Source organism: Bombina bombina, chromosome 4 (assembly GCF_027579735.1).
Source record: "Bombina bombina isolate aBomBom1 chromosome 4, aBomBom1.pri, whole genome shotgun sequence".
Taxonomy (NCBI): domain Eukaryota; kingdom Metazoa; phylum Chordata; class Amphibia; order Anura; family Bombinatoridae; genus Bombina; species Bombina bombina.
Window position 1 is genome coordinate 943,318,513 of NC_069502.1, and position 27,638 is coordinate 943,346,150.

Sequence of the window (27,638 nt, forward strand, 5' to 3'; positions counted from 1 at the left end):
TCTTTGAATAAATATATTAATTAATTATATAAAACACTGAAATGGATAACACTCTCAAGCTGGACTGGGTACACATCCAATGACCCTGCAAAATCCACTGCCCTGGGTGCTCAACAGAATTCACAGCCAGCTGCACAGTTTTCAGAGACCCAGGCAGTTAACCCCAGACAAGTCTGGGTGCAAAGCCCATAGGGAAAATTACAAAACAAATTAATCAACACCACACAGATGTGTAAATATATATACAGTATATATACTGTATATATATATATATATATATATATATATATATATATATATATATATAAATAATTATGAATATGGTCTATATTTAGGTAAAAATCTGCACTGTTTTTTGTTTTTTTAAATACTTTCACTTATATAGGTTGTGATATTGCAGATGGGCTTTAATATTTTACATGGTTAGATAAAGCTATATGTGTGAAACATATTTTTTCTCAATTATTAAAATCTTCCTGACCAGAATATTTATCTTTGCCCTTCCACTAATAGCTGCATTTAAACATGCACATGCAAAAAGAAGGCCTAGCATAGCGGATAGAATATTATTTCTATTATCTAAATGTATAAAATAAATGGTATCTGGTTATTGGAAACAATTATCCTTAATAAATGATGTGTAGACATTACTGGAAACATTTTTAACTTTGCTCCGGCCTGAAATTCATTTATACCATTTGAATGCATAGTGGTGTATAGCACTGGAGATTACTTCTCCTAGTCAGAAAGAAAAGCTTTTAAATATTTCCTCATAATAGTATGTTGATTTCGCAGAAACTCCAAGATAAGTCAAACTTGCATACAAAGCAAAATATGACTGTACCACCAGAAGTTTGTTTAATAACAATAACTTTATTTATTTTATTTTTTTTTTTTTGGGGGGGGCACATAGTTAAGGTTTTGATTTTCCATTATGAGACAACCGAAACTCACTTGATTTTTTTTTTGCATTTTAGTGGGAAAGAAAAACCACTAGAATTAAAACAAGTTTTTGGTCATTTAATTTCCTTAGGTTCTTTTTTTATTGTTATTTTTTTAATTTATTTTTTTAGATTTAAGATTCATGCCTTTAATCACTGGGAACCAGGATAAGACCTGTGACATTCAGTAGCAAACAGCTCTGTCACAAAGCAAGTTATAATGCTTTCCCATAGAGAAGCAGAATCTTCTTCCATCATAGATGCTGGCAATAAATGTTAACAAACAAGGTCTCTATGCAAAATATATTTATCTTGACAAGTATTTGTTTGTCCTTAAACCATAGATAAAGTGTTTTAATTCTCAAACTTCTACATTCCAAATTTTAAAATTAAGAATTAAATTATGCTTTTCTAACACACGTGTGCAAGAAAAATAAAACAAATGGTACTTTGAAGTTTTCTATTTTTAGAAATCTGAATAAATAAAAGGCTGCAGACATCAATCCGCCCGATCCCCTACTTTCGGGCTGATTGACACCCCATGCTAGTGGCCAGCATTGCACAATCAGTTCACATGAACTGCTTGCGCAATGGTAATGATTTATCGATGTGCTGCGGACATGATACGCTACATCGTATCATGTCCGTTTGTACTTTAATAAATCGGCCCCTGTGAGTATTTCCTACAACAGAGAACTAAATATATATTATGCACTCCTACGGAATGCTTATAAAGCATATAACATTAATTTATTCTACATTGTGTTCTTTCGCCAAATTTAAGCTTTTGGTTAATAATATTTAATGCTACAATAATTTATTTTATCTGCCCTAGTTTATTTTTTATTTAACTTTTTTTTTCATGTAAGTGTTTTGAAATCTCCAAAGTATATATAGATTCAGCCAAACAGTTACTTAACCCCTTCAGAATGGTGGCATCTGTGCAAGTTTGCAATTATGTTCCGAACGTAAACAACAGGGGGAAAAGAATGTCACATGATCATCCCTGTGATTGCGTGACTCTAAGGGTACTGGTTGGCTCCTTGGATATTGCCTGCACCTTCCCCAGTTGGATCTTCCTGATCTTGAACAAGGAGGGTATGTATGTATTGGGTACTTGTAAAGCGCAGCTAATCACCCTTAAGGGTATCAAGGCGCTGCTCATTTTATCAATCTCAGAAGGATGAAAGGCTGAGTGGACCTTGCTGGGGATCGAACCTGCAACGCTCGGGTTGCTTTAGAGTTCATTAGCATTAGCATTCTGAGCTATCTGTCCATAGCAGGATGCCTAAAAAGTTAGGCCGTTCCATGTCGTTCTAACGGTGTTAATGTCCAGCGCTATTAGGACAGCATGGAACGTCCTAATGGCGAATTGCTGTTGCTGTTGCTCTTATAACACACATGAGCTACTCTTTACAGCTCATTCAAATGAAATCCCAATCTCTCAGGGGGAAAGAGGTACATACTCCATCTAAGTGACCCTTAACAAGCATCCAGCTGAAGACTTCTACCCTGCACATGATCTTATTTTATTACAATGTAAATAATAATTCCATAACGGTTAATGCATTCAAACATTGTTGGAAGGACACTGTTCTTCTGTCTGTCTGAATTTTCATCAGTATTTTCTCTAATGACATTCTATCTCCCTTTTTTCCATCTTTCATTGTTTGGCTTTCATCAGGTTCTACTAAAAAAGTTCCCCTTTTATGATGTCTCGACTTTACTAATACTGTGCTGGTTTATTTTTTTCACTGTGTCAACAAGTAGCTATATTTGTTAAGACATTCCTACTTTGTTCTCGCTAATTCTGATTCCCCCTCAAGCATTTCTCACTCTGATCTTCATAAGTGTTCATTCATGTACCAGTGCCATAACTGCACACCAATTAATTAAGTTGTTTTTTTTGCAGTGACCAAAGCATTTCTTATGACAATCCATCTGTTATTCTCACTTCTGACTGTGGAATTTGTTTACAATAAACTTTCAATATCCATACTAAGCAGGGGAATACAACACAGTTACAACATATGTCCACTCAATGGTGCTAAAAAGCTCTCTTATGGCAATTTATTTTCCTTAAAGGGACAGTCAAATCCAAAAAACTTATGATTTAAATAGGGAATGTAATTTTAAACAACTTTCCAATTTACTTTTATAACCAATTTTGCTTAGTTCTCTTGGTATTCTTATTTTAAAGCTAAACCTAGGAGGTTCATATGCAAATTTCTTAGACCTTGAAGACTGCCTTTAATCTGAATGCATTTTGACCACTAGAGGGCATTAGTTCATGTGTTTCATATAGATAACATTGAGCTCATGCATGTGAAGTTACCCTGGAGTAAACACTGATTGGCTAAAACGCAAGTCTGTCAAAAGAACTGAAATAAGGGGGCAGTTTGCAGAGGCTTAGATACAAAGTAATCACAGCGGTAAAATGTGTATTTCTATAACAGTGTTATTTGAATGGTTATCTTTATTCTGTAAGCTCATATTTTTATTATTTTTCTGCATTATTTAAGTATATTTTATTGACTGTTTAATTGACTGTTTATTGGCCACACCTTCTACACTGTCTTCTTTTCTAAGAGTCACAAGGAGTACAGCCAATAGGAAGCTGTGCTGTCTGTCCCATTGAAAGTTGTGGCACCAAACTCTCAGCTTCTGCCAGAGAAGCAAAGGACTTGCATATCAAAGGTGGGTATGTGGATACAGCATTGCTTGCTGTGCTCAAGCAAAATTATACAAAATATTCCTTTGCTATGCAAGTCCTTTGCCTCTCTAGCAGAATATGGGGGCAAAAAGCTACAACCATCAATGGGAGAGATTTTAAAATGATAAAGCTCTGTTATGAAGCATGTATGATTATAAAAACAATTTCTGTTCTAATTCTACTTTTCTATACAGATATACAAATATATTTCAGAATACAACATATCTGTATTAAAAGTCTTGTGGAAATTACGCCAGCTTCAAAGCTTAAACATATATATATATATATATACTGTATAAGCGCATGTACGCATGCGCGAAATGCGTCAGGTGTTCATCCGAACCTGCACCTGTTATTTGGCAACCTGGCTGAATAAAGATACCTTTTGCATCAAGTTTCCAGTCTCCGGGTCTCCTATCTTTTTTCCCCCTGGTGGGATATACCTTTTTCTATATATATATATATATATATATATATATATATATATATATATATATATATATATATATATATATATATATATTCAGTTTTACCTCCTGTTTTATTAAACATTAGGGTCATTGAGCTTCCTTTCAAGCCACAGATGAATGATATTAGTTGAGAGTATTTTTTTTATTTATGAGATTGGGGTTTCAAAGATATTTCAAGCAAACCATTTAGTAGATTCTATTCCTGGTAATAGTTTATGACTAAAGAATTTAACTAAAAAAACTTAGTAATAAGCTTTTTGAATAAAACAGAATCTACCTCCTAGTCTCTTAATATTTCTGCATTTACATATATTTTCCTTCCTATAATAATATTAATAATAACAATGATAATTATTATTTATCACTGTTATAAGGATAGTATCATATTCAACAATATTTGTTAAAAAATAAAATAAAATGCAAATGGAGATTTAATATTGTTAAAATACAATATCATCTCCTCTGAAATGCAAATGTCACTATGGTATTGGGTCAATGGTTGCCATATATCATCATAAATTATGGATTATACATTATAACATCATTGACTTAAATAGAATTTAATATGCTTAAATCTTGTATAATAGTTTTTGAGATTCTTTAGTGTACATTTTGGAACATGAGTCAGTTACAAATATCAATCTACAGAATTTAGAGAGCATAATTTTGTTGTTTGTGCAACAATTTCGTAGCTCCAAAACCTTTGCCATTTATACATTTATTTATACACATATTTTAGTTTAAAATGTGTAATAAAGTTGTAACTTTGTTGTTTTTTTTGTTTTTTTTTAATTCATGTTGTAATAGAATGAATGACCGATTTGTTTGTATGACCATAAATGTGTGTCTTAAGCATGCGTTTCAGGACAATGGACAGGTCATATTTTATAGGAACCCCTCTTTGAAGCTAGGTGAGTCAATCGCTCAGTCAATATGATTTACTCATATGCTGTCAATCAGGAATAGCCTTAAAATGTTTGTGGTCCGTTGTCCCAAAGGCCTGGATTGATAATAAATACTGTATTTTATTACTGTTAAGGGCAACATTGGAGTTTATCATTTAGTATATTTTGGAGTTAGCACTGAAAAATAAATAATAGAAATAATATCATTGATAATAATAGTAGTGAAAATAATAATTTTATGATAATGATGATGATGAATAAAAACCTTATAGCTTTAATAAACTTGTACTTTGTTTCAGCCTGTATGGTTCTTTCTCTGTGAACATGATAAAATAATATGACAAGGCTAGTACAGCACCTTTCTAATGGTTGGTAACATTTAAATCAGGGATAAAGAAAAATATTTCTCACAACAATTTTTTTTTTCTGTTTTATTTTTTTTTGTAAGCATGAAAGCAAAAAAATAAAATAAAAGTGCAAAATGACAAAGAAAATAGATAATACATTATATGTACAGTATCATATATCACCAAGAAACTTCAGCATTACCTTTTATAAAGTGATAGATGCAATTTGGATGTGTACCACTAACAATTATCACAGTATACGTGTTTACTTCCTAAACCGGTGCACAATACACACACTAATTAAAAGAAAAAGAAAACCAAACAAATAAAGCCAAAATTTTAATACCATATCATAATCCTGTACAACCTAAAGAAAATAAACCCTGCACATTGAGATATATTTAACATTACTTTGTTAGTACTTTCTTTTCATAACCTCATGCAAGGCAATTAGCATTGACTTGTTCCTGATTCCTGAATATGAAATACCTATTGATAGTTCTAGCATGGTAAAGCAATGTAATGGTGACTTACATGATCACATTTTTAGCTAATTAAAAGTTTGCAGCCAGAGAACGTGAAAATTAAAACATAAAATAAGCAAAACATGAGAAAAAGTGAGTATGGTATTCGTGTATTTTTTTTTTTTTTTTTTGCATCTCTATTATAATCACTACAATCTGAAACAGTGGCAAAAGATTTTTTTTTTACCTTTCAAAAAATATTATTAAATTTAAAACCTTAAAATTTGAAATGAATTGTCTTTTGCTTGTTTACTACAGATAATAAAAAAAAATATTTGATGGAATCTGTTCAGATTATATATTTAAAAAAAAAATATACAATGGACAAATACATTTATTAGACAATATTGTTTTTAAATCAAGGCTGATGAAACACAAGAGTTTTCCCAGGATACATTTCAAGTATCAAAATTATTTATTTCCTTTTAAATTACTTTCATTATGTGCCAGCATGAATGTTCATTAAGTTGATTAAAATACTGTCATGGAGTTGTTATGACTTATATTGGAATATTTGGAAATGTGTTTAGTCTTTGAAAATAACAGATTTTATGACCTGAATGAGTTTAGTCTTTAAAAAAATAATTGATTTTCTAGGGTTTTAAAATAAAAAAAAAATTTTTAGATGCTAAGTCTCAATGATATGATATGAATAAATGACATTGACTTTACAAAGACCACTTTCTACTAACCATAATTGTTTACTTTGTATGACTTTATCATAGGTCTTAAATCTGTCCACTTGCATTGTCATTAAAGGGACACTGAAACCATTTTTTTTCTTTTGTGATTCAGATAGAGCATGCCATTTTAAGCAACTTTCTAATTTACTCCTATTATCACATTTTATTCATTCTCTTAGTATCTTTATTTGAAAATTAAGAATGTAAGTTTAGATGCCGGACCATTTTTGGTGAACAACCTGGGTTGTTCTTGCTGATTGGTGGATAAATTCACCCACCAATAAACAAGTGCTGTCCAGCATCTGAACCAAAAATTGACTGGCTCCTTAGCTTAGATGCCTTCTTTTTTAAAAAATAAAGATAGCAAGAGAACGAAGAAAAATTGATAATAGGAGTAAATTAGAAAGTTGCTTAAAATTGCCTGCTCTACTGAATCATGAAAGAAAAAAAATTGGGTTCAGTGTCCCTTTAAACTGTCCTGCAACCTAACAAAATATACACTGCCTATTATCAGTCATTTCATTTAGTTTGCTAAACATTACTTTGATGGACAGTGCAATGACAGTCCATATTTTAGTAATATGTTTCAGTAATTATAATAGATATGTATAATGAATTAAAAGCTATAACCAACTCATGTAATGGCTAATGGTATCACAATTATTATTAATTTTTTTATTCTAGGCATAAAACGGATACAAAGAACAGGCTAAATTTGTGAAAGACAAGCTTTATGCTGGAACAAACTGTGTGACAATATAACCTTGCAGTTCTTTATAAAAATATATATAATGGATATTCATAAGAACTAACTTATTTTGGCTTCAATGTTGTTTATTTACATTAGCTTAAATTATTTAGTGTTCATAAATCAATGCAACTTCTTTTTAAGTATGTAAATTCTAGAGATGCACATTCAAATCCTTTGTGAGGATTTAAATGCGGAAGTAGGTGGCTGCTCGTGACGTTTGGAACTTTTCGTAGCCGGATTGATTCTAGTAAAATATTCCCCCACTAAGATCTGGATTTGCACAGATATTAGTGTGGTGATCTTTCACTAGAAATAATCTGGCTACGAAAAGATATACGAACGGCACAAGAAGCCACCTACTTCCGCATTTGAATCCTCACAAAAGATTTGAATGCGCATCTCTAGAACTTACATGCCTGTTAAATGGGCCTGTTATTCTGACAAGACAATATGAGTGCTGGAAGGCAAATAATGGCACATAGAAAATAAAGGGTATGAAAATAATTGGCGTTTTTAAGTAGCTTTCAAGTAGCCTTCATACTCCTTGGGAAATATATATTAAATATGGTGTATTAGTGTATTTTACAGTTATTGTTATATTTGAGCTGTTAAAAAGAATAAAAAAGTGTTTATTGCCTCTTGATGAACAAATTAGTTGTATATTGTAAAATGTAATGTATTGTTTTGTTGACAATGATTATGATTGGCAATGAAAAATTGAGTATATTTAATTGGCAAATCAAGCTATTTTCCTTTCTAATAAATAAGTTCGTTCGTGGGTTTTTTTTTTGTTTTTTTTTTTGCATTACTATTTTTTATTTTATTTTACTACCAGTCAAAAAGTAATTCTTATATTATCTTAAAGTGGGGTTTTATTTGTTAATGCAAACATGTATAATCTTACTCATTTATTGCTTATGAATACTATGTTAATTAGTGGCTACTTAAGTGTTCATTTAAGTTATAGCTAAACTAAAAATTAGGTACATGTAATCATTTACTTTAAACTTTAACTTTTTTCATTTGAGGGAAATGCATAGTTCCAGAAAATTCAACAAACTGTTGTTTTAATTACCTCTCTGCCCCTTCAGAAAAAAATAAATACTGAACCAGGGTCCATAGAACACATGGCTTAAACAAATGGTTTAAGATTTGTAAGTCCCGATTAAGTTTAAAAATAAATTAATAAGAGCTTTTAAAATAATGATGCTTTATAATAGAGCTCACTCCAATATACAGTAGTCATTATTCATTTTAGGTAAAACATGATGATTGTAATAGAGTTCACTACAATAAACAATGATTATTATTAATTTTAGGTAGATTGTTGTTAAAACTGATGATACCTTTTATTTAAATAAAGTATTTATTGATTAGGCTACATTGTTTCAAAGCCCAAAAGGGATATTCTCCATAGAGGAAATATACTTTTTGTGGTTTTGAAATGATTTATGGTTATTCATTTGTGTCCCTCTGCAATTAATTACTTAAAGGGATACTAAACCCCAATTCTTTCTCTCATGGCTGTTAATCAAAAATGAGCCGGCTTATAAACTTACATTCTTGCTTTTCAAATAAAGATAGCAAGAGAGTGAAGAAAAATTGATACTAGGAAAAATTAGAAAGCTGCTTAAAATGGCATGCTCCATTTGAATCATTAAAGAAAACATTTGGGTTCAGTGTCCCTTTAATATAAATTACTTGCTTTTCTTCAAAACCAACCATGCAATCAGTACTTTTAGATTACATCAGGAATGTTTCCAAAAGAAATATAGAATTGCAAGGAAAATAGTATTTTGAAATACAGTTCAGCCATGTATGTTATTGTTTAGGTTATTCGCTTATATTCTGGTAGAAATAATTACACTAAAGATTTATTAAACATTTAAAAAAAAAACACATTAGAATTAGAGTTAAAATTGAATGGTTGAGAATGATAACGTCATTGCTAAGATGATAAAAGTGGGCAGTAACTCCACTAATTTGCTTTTAATGGGACCTAATAAAGTTAAAAGAGTTCACCCAATGTAATCAATTTAATTATTGTGAATAGTAACTATATAATGCAATGTGTATAAGTTAATACATTTTCCCTTTACATTCAGAAAAGTGGGCAAAACACTCCCAACACATTGGATTTTACTATCAAAATATACAGAAAGCCAAAATTATGGTTTTCAATTATTTTTATAATTTTTTTTTTAGATATCCAGTTTTAACTAAAAAGCAAAGAAGCCCCTCCCCTTTAAAAAAAAAAAAATCATACAATTTTAATATTATGAAGGGCAATGCATATCCTACAAGTCTGACTTGCAAACTATAACCCACTAGCTGTGTTTTACATGTCTAATTTGCCATTTTACAACAGATTTTTCACTCATATTAAATACTTTCTTAAATAATGCTTTAAAACCCAGGCACATTTTTTATTCATTAAATCACGCCAATGCCATAATAAGATAGCCATTTTACTTCATTATTTGGATACTGATTACCAACAATAGGCAGATATTGCTTCTGATGAACCTCCCATACCCATATTATAAACAAACAAAAATCCCTAAATAAAAAAAAATAAAAAAACACATTCATGTCGTTCACAATCAGTCAATCATAATTAGTAAAACGGGTTATCTCTAGGCTATAGCATATAGAAATATTTTTCATTCATGCACATCATTACACATAGCACAAGACATTACAAAACATGAGTATGATAATGCAGAAGAGTGCCCAGACACGACCACACAGGTTTCCTGAAAGGTGCAGCAATGAAAGCAAACACCTTGTCAAGACTAGGATTGGTTTTGTTACACGGTATGATGGTGCTGCTATGCCAGCAAAGCACACAGGGTTAATGATTTAGAACAGGGAGAAACGCATGCTAATTAAAATGCTAACAACCAGTTGGAGAGGAGAAGGCTGCTTTTTGGTTACTTCCTATTTAATTGTACATGTCCACTCAGTGTATCTAGATAGTGATACTAAGATACAGCTAGATGTAATATACAGCTGAGAAGTCATAGTAAAGAAACTAGTTAAGGCTATGAAGTCTCGCTAAACTCTCATCAATAATCAACTTCACAATTTTGGTATGTGGACCTATTAAATATTTGGGGTTTGAAGATCACAGTTTGTGCCCATCTCTGAAACACATTTTTTTTAATTTTTTTATTATCTACAGGCATCACCCCTCTCTCTCTCTCCCCAACAACAAAAAAATAGTTACTAGTTATTCCGGCATCTTTACATTTTTAACAAAAAGGCCCAAGTAGCATTCAGATTAGTCATTTCAAAAATAAAAGTAGTCAACCATTTATAGTACATTGTTGTAGGTACAGTTGCAAAGATGTCCCTGCATCCATGCCTAGTTCAACATGATGCCCAAGGGTAGAGAAACCTTAAATTCTTGCTCCTACCCATTTAAAGGAATGCGCCAACAGTTGCATCCTATCAGCAGGTAAGTGGAAATGGCAAATGTCTTTTTTTCTCTGTTCATTATACATATATTTATATATATATATATATATTTAGTATGTTGTAGTGTTTCTTTAGAAGCCTTTTATGTGGCAGTAGGCCTCCAGAGATGAGAACAAAATGTACAAGAACCAAAGCAGACTAAAGAGGGCTGTGGTACACAGCTTGGCAGTCCGTGGCCCACCCAGCTCACCACCAATTTCAGGTCGCCGTCTGTAGAGTAGGACACCAACGCTTATAAAAGCAAATATGGTGAAAAGTGTGACAGAGAAAGCCAGTGTGCCAGGACTAACTTTAAACTCCTCTCCATGGGCTGCATGGTAGATAGCAGCAATAGACCAGGCCACACCAATACCCAGAAAAACATTCACAGCGTTGCTGCCAGTAACATTGCCTATGGAGGCATCAGCGTATTGATCTTGGGTTGCTGCTACCTTGCTTGCGAAAGTGTCTGTAAACAAAAACAAAAGAGATAGTCCATTAATTAAGGTATGTATCAAATACTGGATTCCAAACGGACATTAAACACCTCTTGCATTTGTGCAACATTTGTGCTTGTCCCATACTCCCTTGAAATCAAATAACTTGTTTAGGTAACTTGCCGCAATTTTAAAAAGCAAGGTACTTTATTTAGTTCTTCTTTTAATTCTCTAGGGAATGTGGGACAAAGCACCATTAAATACACAAAAGCAAGATGTGTTTAATGTGCCTTTAGTAAACCATTTGTGTACAGCTAAATCACTAAACAGAACAATAGTAAAGCAGTTTAGACGTTGCTGTCACCAGCAGAACATTTTCACTTAGTGTAAAACTACAGGTTTTTTTTGGCACTTCTTCTCTTCCTAATAATAGGGAAACAATGAACAGACAACACATTCAAACAGCATGTTGTATCAGTTTATGCACATTCAGGTAACTCAGATAGTACTAATGACTTATTTGTCTCCATATTTGAACCCAACAAAGACAACTGGCCTAAAACACCTTGAAAAATATATATTAGTTTTAGGAACCAGGTAAGGATCATTGTATACTGATAAATATTGAATAAAATATAACCAGTATGGCCAACTGGCGGCCCATTAGGGATGGGCGAATGTTTCTAAAAATTCAAAATTTAAAACGAATTTTGATACATTCGTTTGTTCGAATCGAATTTCGAATGTTTATACAACATTCTAACATTCTATTTTCGAATTTTCGTTTTCGAATTTTTCAATAAAATTCGAAAATATTCGTTCGAATAATAGAATGTTTAGCTATGTATTCATTCAATTTCGAAATGTAATATTCGAATTTGAATGTGACATTCGAATTCGAATGTGACATTCAAATTTGAAATAGTATTTCTAGTATACAACTGTGTTTAATAAATGTAATATTCGAATTTGAATGCTACATTCGAATTCGAATGACACATTCCAATTTGAAATAGTATTTCTAGTCTAATACTGTGTTTTAAATGTGATATTCGATTTGAATGTGACATTCGAATTCGAAATAGTATTTCTAGTCTAATACTGTGTTTTCTAAATGTAATATTCGAATTTGAATGTGATATTCAAATGTAACATTCGAATTCGAATGTGACATTCGAATTTGAATGTGACATTCGAAAACTGTAAACAACATTCGAAAATCGAATTTTTAAGAATATTCATTCTTATCAACATTCTATTATGCAAATCGAATTTATACAATAACATTCGTTCTAACATTCAAATTCGGATATAAACACATTCGCCCATCCCTACGGCCCATGGGACATGAAACCCAAACATGTTCTTTCATGATTCAGATAGAGCAGGTGTGTCAAACTCATTTGAGTCGGGGGCCATCTTCCATACAAGTGCAACTCACAAGGGCCGCAGAATAGCTGCATTGCTAAACAAAGTAGTGGCGTTTGCTATAACTTTATATATTTCAAAAGATTGTTGTTCTGTAATTCCTAATTAACATACTCTGGCTTGATGAATTGAGCTCTAATGTTTTTTAGGAGGCGAGACACACGCTCCATCTGGTTACTTTCCCACAAAGTCTGTGCTTTTTTCTCTAGCAGCCCTGTTCCGAGCGCGCTCACAGTTTAGCATACGCATGCAATAGTATAACATTTCCTCTGCATTATAAATAGTGGATCACAATGCATTCGGCATAGCGACCCACTGTTTATATAGTGATAGACATATACCTGTTGTATATTATATAAAATATATAGTGATTTTAGTCAAATAAAAAATTATGGAGAAATGAATGGGAAAAATGATGTGTGAAATCAGCGCACTCGCTCTTTAAGTAGTAAGCATATTATAATTATTTTTCATATTATTTTTCATGGAGGCATCTTGGGCCACACAAAACTAGGTTGTGGGCCACATGTGGCCCCTGGGCCGCCCGTTTGACACCCCTGAGAGATCATAAATTTGTAAACAACTTTCCAATACAACTTCTATTATCAATTCTACTTCATTCTCTTGGTATTGTGTTGAAGAAGCAGCAATGCACTACTGGGAACTAGCTGAGCACATCAATAAGTCCATAACAAGATGCATATATGTGCAGCCACCATCATCAGCTAGCTTCCAAATCCTGAGCTTACCTAGGTGTGTTTTTCAACAAAGGATACCAAGAGTACAAAGCAAATTAAATAATATAAGTAAATTGGAAAGTTGTTTAAAATTGTATGCTCTGTTTGAACTATATGTATGTGGCTGTTTAAGAAAATCTGGATGCCAAAATGTTTTTTTTTACTTTAAATTATTCATACGCTATATTATACATATGTAATAACAAAGATTCTAAGATTTTGCAAAAAGCATTTTCCCTCTTCTTTATTTTTATGATATATATATATATATATATATATGGGTATAATGTTTGATACACAGGGGCCGATTTATCCATGTCTGTCCGACATGATACGCTGTAGCGTATCATGTCCGCCAGACATCGCTGAATGCCTTTAACATTGCATAAGCAGCCTCATTGCATAAGCAGCTTAATTCCTTGCTAAAATGTATGCAGCTTCGAGGCAATTATCAATATAATAACATCTGCACTAAAACATTGCAAGATCATCATAAATAACTCCACAGCACTGAGCACAATGCTATCTATGTGGCACACATGAACTAGTGCTTAAAAAAATGGACATTTATGTTCCCAGCATTTTTGTTCAGATTTTACTGGACATCCTGCTGAAATACTAGACTGGTTATATACTGGACACCTGGCAACCCTACATGCAAATTATCCCTTGATTCTTGAATTCCCAAAAATTTACAGGACATTGACAGGGGCTTAAACTATCTGTCAACCAATTCTTAGAATTGTTTTACATGTGAGTGAATGGTAACAAATGAGTTAACAGTGTATTTTATAATGCGATAATGTGTTTTTTTTTAAACAAACGCACCAGCCTATATTCAACATCATAAAACAGCGACACCTGCAGGTGTAATATGCTTAGAAAATTCCAATACAAATTGGAAACATCATACAAGTTCAAGGAACATCCCTGTGCAGCCCACTCACCAATGCTGCAAGACTCATTTCACAATATAAATACAAGGAACTCTTTGTTTACAATTTCAACTTTGATTTTTGTAAAATATGAGTTTTACCAATTACATTATATACAATTTTACGCTATATAATTTAAAGGGACATGAAGCCACACATTTTTCTTTTATGATTCAGATAGAGCATGCAATTTTAAGCAACTTTTTAATTTACTTTTATAATAAAATGATATTCACTCACATAAGCTCAGGGGCATGCATGTGTCCGGAGCAGTATATGGCAGCAGTTTTGCAAGAATGTTATCCATTTGCCAGCAGCACTATTCCCTGCCATGAAGTGCGCCAGACACCTACCTAAGTATCTTTTCAACATAGAATAACATGGAAACAAAGAAAATTTGATAATAGAAGTAAATTAGAAATGTTTTTAAAATTGTATTCTCTGTCTAAATCACAAAAGAAAATGTTTGGGTTTCATATCCCTTTAAGTAAGATTTGTATGGTAAAATTGTTATTTTGTATTTGGCAGTACATTTTAATCACCTAGTTGTAGGATTAGTACTATTTATGCGATATTTTATGCATAATGCCATTCTGATTTTTACAACGTATACTTAAAAAGATAGGAAGTCAAAATTAAACTTGCAGGATTCAGATAGATCATGTCATTTTAGGACACTTTAAAATTCACTTCTATTTTCAAATGTGCTTTGTTCTCTTGGTATCCCTTGTTGAAAACAAATACGCACATATCCTACACTAATGGGAGCTGGCAGCTGATTGGTGCCTGCACACATTTGTCTCTTGTAATTGGCTAACTGGATGTGTTAAGCAAGCTGCCAGTAGTGCTTTCCTTCAGCAAAGGATAACAAGATAATGAAGCAAATTTCATAATTGAATTCCATTGGAAAGTTATTTAAAATTGTTTGTTGTATCCAAACCATGAAATAAAATTTTGGGGTTTTCTATCCCTTTAATGTGCTTTTGAAATGCTTATTTTAGTAAGCACTGCTCTGTATAAATCTATCTCTTTCCATCACATATAGAAATGTAGGTTATGCCCGTTAGGGAGATACACAGCTCACAGTGTAAAATGCGCCAATAAATCATCCCACCATAGACGTTTTAGCAGTGACATATTGTTTTAGATCATTCCACCTGAGCAGAGAGTTTTAGATCATCGGTTCCTGAGAGAGAACTGCTCTCCCTAAGATTCTGTACCTATCACGTAGGACCTCCCTGAGCGCACTTATATTATTCAGCTTACAAGGCATCAGCTTGTTTAACACAAGTCAGAGAGCAAAACCCACACAGATGTATATATATATATATATATACTGTATATATATATATATATAGTACGAAACATAGCAAAGTCACTAACTACATCAACAAGTTACATTAAATTATCACTATTTATTGACAAGCAGAAATAATAATTAAAAAGGACTGAATTAGTGTCAGGATTAGAAAGTAGGTTGTTGCTTTATATTTCAGATGCCAGTGATGTATTCCCATACAGGTTGTCTAAAAATAAGTTACAATATTTGTGCTGCATCTCATTAAAATACCCTGCTGTGTTTTACTTTATTGGTAAAATATGCATTTTCCTTGTGACTTAATGGCTTCATCTGCTGTCTCGCCTAATTTAATCCATTTGCTGGCCATCGCATTGTTCAGCTTTTGTCTCTAAGTTGCATCCAATTTGGAATAAAAAGTTGGTTATTATAAAAACAACCCTTTACTGTATCCACGCCTTTCTAATGGATAAAGACTGCAATAAATGTGTAGTGTTTTTTTCATCAAAAGAACTTAATGCTATTTGACACATTTATTATTTATTTAGAGACAGATTACAAGTGGAGCGCTAAATATAACTTTCTTGAAAGCTATATTTACGCTCCACTGAGTAATACCATGTGTGCTGGTATTACAATGTGTGCTGGTACTACAAGGTGATAGCAATGCAAACGTGTGGCTGCATTTGCATTGCTGGGAAGCATTGCGCTCATGAGAGCGTGCTTCCATAAGCTCCAATGGGAGCCTCATTCTGATGCCGTCATACATGGCACAGAACAAAAGCGCAACAAAGAGGGTAAGCCATGCAGGGATGGCAGCTAATTGTAAAGCAATTTTTACTTTTTGGAACTTGACATCTTCACATTTTTTTGCCACTTAAATGCTGCTCCTTGATGTATTGCAATTGTTTATTGAGGGAGTGTGGGAGAGCTCTTAAAGGGTAAGTGGATAGGAGACGCTGTATCTACTATGCCATTGTGTGCACATACAGTAACACCACACGGTGGACTGACAAGTATTCACGGACCCCACGGAGGGATGTTCCTACACGTAAGGTGGTAAGTGTTCAGAGTATGTGAGGATACTGCGGTAAGTCACTTAACTCTAAATATTGTTATTATTGTTTTTCTGGATATAATTTTGTATGGTTGCTACACTTGGAAACGACAAGCCCATTGGTCGCTTATTTACACAGACGGCCTAAAGTGTAATATTGTATTATAAACAAGAAGAACTTTGCAATATTTGTTACTACCAGTTTGCTGCTCTTGAATTATTGGACGAGGGTCCACATTTCTCCCGTGGGGTAACATTATTACAGAATAAGTTTCCTTATGTTTGTTACATATATATCAGATATCCCAACAATTTTATACATATATCAAAACCATGGCTAAATGTGATGATTCCCTGCCTTCCACAAATATTTTCCCCAATTTATGGTCGAATGGAATGAAGCACTGAGTAACTGCTCGATAATACTAATGGAGAAATTGATAACATTTAAAAAAGAACAGAGTTGATACACTCCGTGAAATTGAGCAAATCACTAAAAATATGAATGCATATAAAGGGGAGTCTAATTTTCAAACAACTAAATAATACATTGAACTATTGGATAATAAGTACAAAAAGTATGAGAGAGACAACAAAGATTATGAATTTTGTGTAATATACAATTGGAATACAGCAAGGAAACCAGTTTCTGGTACCAGATACAGCCATATCCACTTCCACCCCAAAGAAACTCCCAGAGAGATCAACTGAAGAAATGGGATGAGGCCAAAAAAACGGCGGTTTGACATAAGGGGCAAGGAGGAGAAGAGCTGGTGATACAGGCACCTCACTACCCGAGTCGCCAGAACGCCAAGAAAAACAACAAAAATCAGAGGAACTAGAAATCATCAAATTATCAGCCGCAGTTTTGAGTGACTTTGAGAAATCAGTTCTTTGCAAGGGTTTAGGTTTTGCTCCTTCACAGGACTTTGATTCATTCAATGCGATTTTGGACTTGAATACGTTTGTCCGAAAGATTACTTTAAAAAAGCACTTTAGAAATGATGAGGTTTGCCATGAGATAATATATAATAAATTGAAAGATTCTAATTGTGATCTAGGCTCTGATGTAAGATTACATTTTGATGAACTCTGTGATAAAGTCTCGCTGTTTGAGCTACAACTAGGCACTAAATATGATAATAGTAAAACAAGCCAGCAGCCAATTAAGGAAACAAAAAAAGTACATTTTGCCCAGTTCAGGCATGCAATGATGTAATAGAGATCTTTCACTCAATTATTGAACAGGATCTAGTTAATCTATCAAACATTACTTCCAAGAAATGCAAGCATAAAAGTAATTTGAGCAAAAGGGAAATGGATGTTCTTAACAAAATAAAGTACGACCCTGATCTAGTGATCTTAGATTCGGATAAAGGAGGTTCTATAGTGATTTTGAATAAACAACAATATTTGGAAGAATCATATAGACAGCTAGGAGACACTGATACATATGCTAAATTAACCTTTAATCCTACAAATTAGTTTTTGAATAGATTAAAGCATGTGCTGGATAGTGGAGTTGAGAATTTAGTTTTGACCAATAAAATGAGTGAATACATATATGGGAAATACCCCAGAGTTCCAGTGTTTAAATTTTTACCAAACATACATAAGTCTCTAGTTAATCCTCTGGGATGCCCCATTATCTTGGCAATTGGGTTTCTTGGTGAAAGATTAGGAGAATGGGTATACGCACAATTACAGCCAGTGGTTCAATCACTCCCAGGGTTTCTGAGAGACACAAAACATCTGTTAAAGTTACTGAATGGGTACAGTTGGGAAAAAGACACAGCATTTGCGACTATAGGCGTGGTATTCCTATACTCATGAATACCACACAAGTTGGGGATTACGGCAGTAAAAAGGATGTTGTATAAATATTCAAACTATGGAGAGGGACTTATACATTTTATCTTAGAGGGTATCAAATTTTTGCTAAATCATAACTACTTTGTGTTTAATTGAGAATTTTTTATCCAAAAAAGGGGCACTGCGATGGGGGCAAAATTTGCCCCATCGTATGCCAACCTCTATTTTGCAGATTTTGAGTGAGGAGCAGTGTTTGGTTCTGCTAACTTATATAAACAGAATATTAAATTCTACACACGTTATATCGATGATATGCTCCTATTCTGCAAAGGTGACACAAAGAGCCTTTGTGACTTCTTACGACATCTGAATGATAGAGGAAATTTGAAATTTACGTTCAGTTCCTCAATTTTATTTTATCCCATACTTATATGTCAGACTTAGTCACAAAGAAGGTTTAGTTGTTTCGGAGGTTTACAGAAAAGAGATATCCGGCAACACCATCCTCAGAGCAGACTCTTCTCATCCCTATAATATAAAGAAAGGTATTCCAAAGGGACAATATATAAGGCTGAGAAGAAACTGCACTACTTCGAATAGGTACTGTAAACATGTAAATTTATTGACAGAGAGACTGTGTAGAAGAGGATACGATCTAGTGGCACTTAATGATATGTCAACCAAGGTCTCACATATGGATAGGGACTCCTTGTTGAAGGATGGCAAGAAAAACAAAGGATTCAATAAAGGAGGTATTAACTTTATTACTAAATTTGTCAGGCAGTATAGGGAGATATTCAACATAATCAAAAAAAGATTGCCTATATTAGAACGAGATCTTGATCTAAAGAATGTCTCCAAAATGTGTAATTATGTTCCAAGTAGGTATAGAAACATTGGAAACATTGTGCGAAAGAACTTTGGAGACAAAGTAACTAAAGATAAGTTAAAGAGAAACAGGTTGTCAACCAAAAAAGGGTTCTTTAGGTGTGGAGGAACACCATGTAAATGCTGCAGTTATGCAAAGGTTGGAGATTCATTTGTATCAACACAGACAAAAAAGGAGTACAAGATACAAGAATGTATTAATTGCAATACATCATTTGTTTTCTATTTAATGACTTACAACATTTGCAGAATGCAATACGTAGGGTTAACCTCCAGAATTTTAAAGGACTGAATAAGTGAGAACCTACTATCCTTGGAAGCAGAAATACCACAAACTCCTGTGGCAAAACATTTTGCCTAACATGGTATACAATCTAATGCTTTCTGCTTCCAAGGTATAGAATGGGTCACAATGGGTCTCAGAGGTGGAGATAGATTTGCAGCATTGAGCAAGCGAGAAATCTATTGGATTCACACTCTTAAGACTGGACATCTGTTTGGTATAAATAAAATGAGTGATGTAAAACTATTTATAGACTATACATACATTTTAGTTAAAGTTTAATTACATCAGATACCATAATGTTAAAAAAGTGTCTTTAGTCAGGGTACGTGAGGAGTAAGAGAAAAGGTTGCACATTATTTAATAACACGTAAACTTATCATTTAAATTTGTAGACAAAAACAAGGTTTATGTGTTTTAATATACTAATTATTATCATTAGTAACAATATGTACCATTTCCCCTTGAACCCTATGATATAGCTAATTAACATACCTTGGTGAGCGCCCTGTATGAACGTTTTATCTTTTGTATGAAATAAAGAGATTTTTACTTTTTGGAATCCTGACTTTTTCACATTTTTTTGCTACTTAAACGCTGCTCCTTGAAGTGTTGTAATTGTAAATATATATGTATATGCTTTTATACATATATATTTATGTGTTAATATGTGTATATACACATACTGAGACATAAATATATATGTATATAAGCATATACAAATATATTTACTGGAAACACACAGTTCCCATAGATCGCATTGTAAAAGGCTATTTTCAATGCCGTTTTTTTTCTCTAACACCCCACTCCCGCCAACTTTAACCCCAAAATACTGCCTAGTGCAGTTAATTTAGTAAAAAATAAAAATGTTGCTATCTTTATTTTTTAATAAAATACACTACATTGTATTTTGGGGGCATTTGGAACACATTAATAAAATTAACCAGAGATCTGATCTCTGGTTGATTTTTTAAGCACTAATTGCCACCACTTGTAATGGCTGGTTATTTATCGCGAGCCCGCAAATGGGCAAATTTGCCCGTTTGGGGGTGAGATAAATTAGTGCTCCACATGTAATCTAGCCCTTAATGCCCCAAACTTGGTACATAATGTATGAAAATGCTTAGCTCATTCATAGTTTTTTAAAATCCCCTATAAAAAAGGAGTGTCTTTAATATAGAACATGATATGATTGATACATATCACAACATATATAATAATTTACCTAACTTTAAATACGTAATTTACAGCAGAGATTACTCCTGTTTCTAAGATTTCATGGGGACACTACAAGTACAGGCAAACCTCAGAGATATTGCAGGTTAGGATCCAGACCAGCGCAATAAAGCAAATAAAGGATTCCAGACCACCGCATTAAAGAGAATATAGCAATAGAGTGAGTCACACAAATTTATTTGGTTTCCCAGTGCATATAAAAGTAATGTTTACACTAAAATCTAGTATATTAAGTGTGCAGTAGCGATAGTTCTTAAATAAACAATCTACATACCTTTAATTAAAAAAAATCTTTATTGCTAAAAAATGCTCATCAGCCATCAGCGAGTCGTAATGTTTTTGCTCGTGGTGTGTGTGTGTGTGTGTATATATATATTTATATGTGTGTATATATATATATATATATATATATATATATATATATTTATATGTGTGTGTGTGTATATATATACATGTGCGTGTGTGTTGTGTATACATATATATACAGTATATATATATGTATATATATATGAATATATATATATATATATATATATAAATATTTATATGTGTGTGTGTGTGTATGTATATATATATATATATATATATATATATATATATATATATATATATATATATGTTGGAAAATTGTGACAATAGACTTGCTCGACACAGGGTTGTCACAAACCTTCAATTTGAAAAAAATGCAATATCTGCAAAGCGCAATAAAGCAGAACGTAATAAAACCAGGTACGCTTGTAAATAGGTAAATGGACATTAGAATCTAAGAAATTCCTATCATACATATGGAACAACACTAAATATGCTAAAATGAGTAAAAAAAATTTAGTTTTCATTTCCCACCAAAAAATGTATTAACATAAAGGATAACATACAAACAATGAAGCATAATAAGATAAAGCAACAATTATTCTGGGCTTTCAGACCTTATAGGTTCCACATTATAGTCCAGAGACCATCTTACTACCTTTAACTCCTTCAGGAACGGGAATTTCAGAGAAAAACTAGCCCAAAATACCGGATAATTTTTAGCATTTTTGCTATCACTCCATTTAAACATAAATAGAGTCTTGTTTTTTATATCAAAACTATATATTTTCTTAGTAGACAACCCAGGGTATTGATCCAGGCCCATTTTGATATATTTCATGCCCCCATTTTGCCGCCAAATGCGATCATATTAATAAAATCGATGACTTTTTCCCAAACTTTAGGTTTCTCACTGAAATTATTTGCATACTGCTTGTGCAGTCATAACACAAATGGTTGAAAAAGCTTCTCTGGGATTCCTGTTGTTCAGCAATAGCAGATATGCCTGGCTTTGCCATTGTTTTTTTGGTAGTTAGAAGGCTACTATTTGCAGCTGTGCACCACACTTCTGAAATTACAAGCAATGAAGCTGTTGATTAGGTTGCTGGTACGAGTAATAGTATTATAAGGCATGTATTACCCTCCCACCTCCTTACCTGATCCCACCCAAAAAAGCTCTCAACCCCTCTACCCACACTCCTCACGACCATCTTGAGTACTGGCAGACAGTCTGTCTGTATGAGGTTTTAGGGGTTGTTAAAAATAAATTAACTTTCTTTATTTTATTTTTTTTCTGCATTGTAGGATCTGCCCTTACCCCCCCCCCCACACCCACACACACCTCCCTGATCTCTCCAAACAGCTCTCTAACCCTACCAGTACCCAGTTTATAAACATTTTTTAAAATTAATTTACCCTCCCGACCTCCCCCATCAAGGCAATTATACTGTAGGGCCCCCTGCCCCCTTTCATAATCCCCTTTGCCATAGTGAACTGGATCCCTCCCTTCCTAATAAAATATTTTCGGCAGTGTAGGGAAACATCCCCTCCTGCCCCCCTCTGGCGATGGGCTGTCCACCTATCTCCTTCCCTCCCACACCATCCACGACACAGGGTGTCGCTGTCTGTATTGGCAATCAGTCTTCATATGGTAAATGGAGCATGATCAGCACTACATTACCTCCCTTAGCATATGAAGGCAGATGCCTTCTGCCTCTGGCTGCAGTCTTAGCTGTCAAAGCTGACAGCAGGGACCACAGCATGAGGCAGAAGGTTGGGCATAGGTACTACGTCAGCATGGTACGCTAGGCAAAGTATACCATGTGATCTAGTACCTACATCTATATGGCTTAAGTGTCCAACTTGTCAAAAATTCTTTACCTGAGGGTAGAGTAAAAAGGAATGATCTCGTTGGGCTCAAACCTAACTTTTATAGGCATGAGGTAGCTGGAACTGTATTCTATAAAATCTCTATACACTGCTTCATAAAAATACAACATTATTACAGCACAGATAAAAATAAACAATAAGGTAGTTATTGCCTCAGTAAACAAAGGAAATGTAACCGGAAAGTTTAGAATAAAGAACAGAATGTGGGTTAAAGCATAAGATGCATCTATAAGACTCATTTATTTATATGATATATGAAGCTGTACCCATCTTGTATATATAACTCTGAAACATATTAGGTAGGCCTTGACTCCCATATAAATAACATGTTTATTTTAACACTAACAAGTGATATCTGCCCTAAACTAGTCCATGGGCTCACTGACCAATAAGAAAAACTCCCACTTATATATTAGTAGAAAGTCGCATGCACTACAAACATAAAGAAAAATATATACAGTATATATATTTTTAGAACAGAAATATCTATTTTACAAACAAGCAAAACACTGTAGTACATTTTATAATGTGTTCATATAAATGCAACAAAGTTCTTGTTAAAGTGGTACTAATAAAAAAAATCTCATTATCTGACCCTCCTATAAGGATTACCACTGCCTTGTCTCTTAGGGACCAAGCTACTTAAAATTAAGTTCCATGTTAACAAGAATATTAGCTCGTAGTTCATAAATGAAATATTATAACTAAAGGTTAGTTTGGAACATGTTTTACTGATCATGGCTTTCTTTTAGTCTGTAGCCCTTTAAATACTGACAAACAGAGTAGCAGATATATAATATTGTGCTTCTTCTCTGCTGTCTGCAAATCCAAGAGGAGAGCTCAGTTTCCAACTGCTGCCATAAGGAACCGAGGCCCTGTTGACTGTTTTTGCACCACATTATAAACTGGAAGTTGTTATATGAAATACTGAATTCTGATAGGTGTACTTTGAGTCAGCACCATGCTGGAGGAAGCCATTTTGATCCAATGGTAGACTGAGCAACTTCAGAGCTGATAAAAGCTTTCAAAGACAAATCTTAACAGAGTTACAAAGTATTTTGTCATCTTAGATCATTTCTGGAAGCTAGGCCTTTATAACATATAAATTGTTAACCATTAACCATCAAAGTTGTTTCAGTTATGCAAAGCACTTTAATGTACCATTGCAAAATGAAGATAATAAATTCACATAAAACTTGCAGTAAAACAGTAATAAATATACTAAAAAAAATGAAGACACATTGCAAATCTATAAAAGAAAGAGCTTTATATCAGTTGGAATTACAACACTGATTAGAATGTTTTGTGAAGTTAATTTAGCTTCAGTTTATGTAGTCCATATCATTTGAATGCCATTTTACTGCAAAGTCATTATGTCAAAAAGACAGAAGTGAATGAAAATGTAAAATAAATCTGTTTATATTACCAGTTTAGAAATAACCCTATTTGTAATTGAACATTTGACTTTGCAAAATAGTAAAAAGATAAAAAGGGAAAAACCATTTAATTTTTTTAGATCATATATAACTTTTTTGTTTATTGCCAGTCTTAAAATCATCTAACATAATAATTCCCATTCCTAATGTATTGCTATTATTAAAGTAATATTTAGTCTAAAGTTAACCAATGATTTTTTTATCCCTTATGCATAATTTTGTAGAGATTGAATTTTACATTTCAGTAACTCATTAATAAAGTTTTGAAATTATTGTTATTGTCTATTTTTAACACTTCAATAATGAGAGTTGGAGTATAGAACATCTGCAAGGGGGTTTAAGACTAAGGCCTATATTTAACAAGGTCTGGCAGACCTGATCCGACAGTGCGGATCAGGTTCGCCAGACCTTGCTGAATATGGAGAGCAATACGCTCTCCCTATTCAGCATTGCACCAGCAGCTCACAAGAGCTGCTGGTGCAACGTCGCCCCCTGCAGACTCGCGGCCAATGGGCCACCAGCAGGGGGTGTCAATCAACCCGATCGTACTCGATAGGGTTGAATTCCGGCGATGTCTGTTCGCCTGCTCAGAGCAGGCGGACAGGTTATGGAGCAGCGGTCTTTGTGACCGCTGCTTCATAACTGCTGTTTCTGGTGAGCCTGCAGGCTCGCCAGAAACATGGGGCATCAAGCTCCTTTCAGAGCTTGATAGATAGGACCCTAGCTGTTCAAGTAATTTAGAGGCAAGAGGGAGGATATAAAGTGAGATGTAACTTTTCTTGGATATGGTAAGAGCAGATACACATACACATGAATTAGTACTGGAGAAAGCTTTCTGGAGAATGTGATTTCCTTCATGGACATGAGAGCATCTTTGGAGGTAGCAGATAAGTTTAGAATGACAACCTTCACGTGCTTGGAAAGGTGTAAGGTGACAAGTGAACCTCTGTGAGCAGCAGTGAAGTTGGGACAGGCTATAGTAGAGAGAGGGGCTGGACACTTTGTGAATATATTTCAGGGTCTATATTCTGGAGGTTCTTGTATATGTTAAAGGACCAGTTCACTGAATGTAAAAGAGCTCATTAGCATCAGTAGCACAGTATCAAGTAATGGAAATGAGAACACTGAATAATTAATTTTTGTGAAATATATAGTATTTTTACCTTTATAATCAGCTTCTTAGCATTGCAGGTTGACGACTCTGGAACACCCAGATAAAAGGATTGTGCTTCCCAACTGTCTAACCCAATTATGCAAAATAGCTATTTATTTCAATCTGCATGCGCAATTATCAGAGAAGCGTCCCCCCAGAAAGCAACCGGCACGCACAGCAAGCACAAGCTCCCCCCAGCAAACACAAACATAAACCTTTAGATGATCCCTGTTAGTAATGTAAATGAAACCTTCGGCATTGTATTGTAGATACAAAGGGGTAAAGGTACATTGTCTATGGTCTACAGTGATGGCAACATACAAACAAAAAAATATGGGCCCAAAACATATGGGCCCCAAGTTATCAAGGTCTGTCGGACCTCATCCGACAGTGCGGATCAGGTCCGACAGACCTCGCTGAAAACAGCGAGCAATACGCTTGCCGTATTCAGCATTGCACCAGCAGCTCACAAGAGCTGCTGGTGCAACGCCGCCCCCTGCAGACTCGCGGCCAATGGGTCGCCAGCAGGGGGTGTCAATCAACCCGATCGTACTCGATCGGGTTGAATTATGGCGATGTCTGTCCGCCTGCTCAGAGCAAGCGGACAGGTTATGGAGCAGCGGTCTTTTGTGACCGCTGCTTCATAACTGCTGTTTCTGGCGAGTCTGCAGGCTCGCCAGAAACACAGGGCATCAAGCTCCATTCGGAGCTTGATAAATATGCACCATGGTGTGAACTTAAAGAGCTGAAAGAGAGATAGAATTGAGGGTATGCACCGGAAGGTTCAGTGGGGTGAAAGAAGGGTGCCACCACCATCTTCCTTTTTATCACCAGGCCCAGAGGTTTGGCTTAAGGGCAGTGCAGAAGGAAAAACAGTGTCAGAGAACATGATGGTTAAAGGATAAAGAGGTCGTGAATGGGCGAGTTTTATTCTCATTTTAGTCAATGAAATTAACACTGATGAGTAGTAGATTTTTTTCTGACACATTTAGAAGTTATGTCTATTTCCACTCCTCCTGTATCATGTGACAGTCACCAGCCAATCACAAATGCATATAAGTATATTCTATGGGATCTATTTAACAAGCTCCGTATGGAGCTTGATGGCCCCTGTTTCTGGCGAGTCTTCAGACTCGCCAGAAACAGCAGTTATGAAGCAGCGGTCACAAAGACCGCTGCTCCATAACCTGTCCGCCTGCTCTGAGCAGGCGGACACACATCGCCACAATACAACCCGATCGAGTACGATCGGGTTGATTGACACCCCCTGCTGGCGTCCGATTGGCCGCGAGTCTGCAGGGGGCGGCGTAGCACCAGCAGCTCTTGTGAGCTGCTGGTGCAATGCTGAATACGGCGAGCGTATTGCTCGCCATATTCAACGAGGTCTGGCGGACCTGATCTGCAGTGTCGGATCAGGTCCACCAGACCTTGATAAATATGCCCCTGTGAATTCTTGCACATGCTCAGTAGGAGCTGGTGACTCAAAAAGTGTAAATATAAAAAATACAGTGCACATTTTTTAATGTAAGTAAATGGAAAAGTTGTTTAAAATCCCATGCTCTACCTGAATCATGAAAGTATATTTTTGACTTGTGGCCCTTTAATTCATGTGAAACAGTTTGAAATGCTTTACTGAAATCTAGATTAGCTCCTACTGTTACACAGTGGTCTATAACTTTAGTAATGATGTCAATGACATCCACTAGATTAGTTTTAGAAGTTTGAGATTACTATTAGGACAATAAATCAGTTATCTTCATGAAGAATGGGATTAATATCTTCTACAATGGAAAGATAATGCTTTAACGCTGAACAACAGAATAACATAATAAATGAGGTTGAAAGAAAACAAAAGGCTCTGGTTATCAAGCTGTTGACACAGCTAAGGAGCCTTTCAGGTGGCAGAGTTTAATCATCCTGGACTGCTACATCCTTGGCAACTTTGTC

General features: G+C 34.4%; 1 protein-coding gene across 1 annotated transcript in view; it reads right to left on the reverse strand.

The window, feature by feature from the left end:
• Window positions 1-10,885: 10,885 nt before the first annotated feature.
• Window positions 10,886-27,638, reverse strand: part of SLC8A1 (solute carrier family 8 member A1) — a 480,484-nt gene continuing 463,731 nt past the window's right edge. Inside the window, exon 11 of the mRNA XM_053711941.1 lies at window positions 10,886-11,262. Coding sequence (XP_053567916.1) covers window positions 10,886-11,262 — 377 coding nt within the window. The remainder of the gene's footprint in view (window positions 11,263-27,638) is intronic.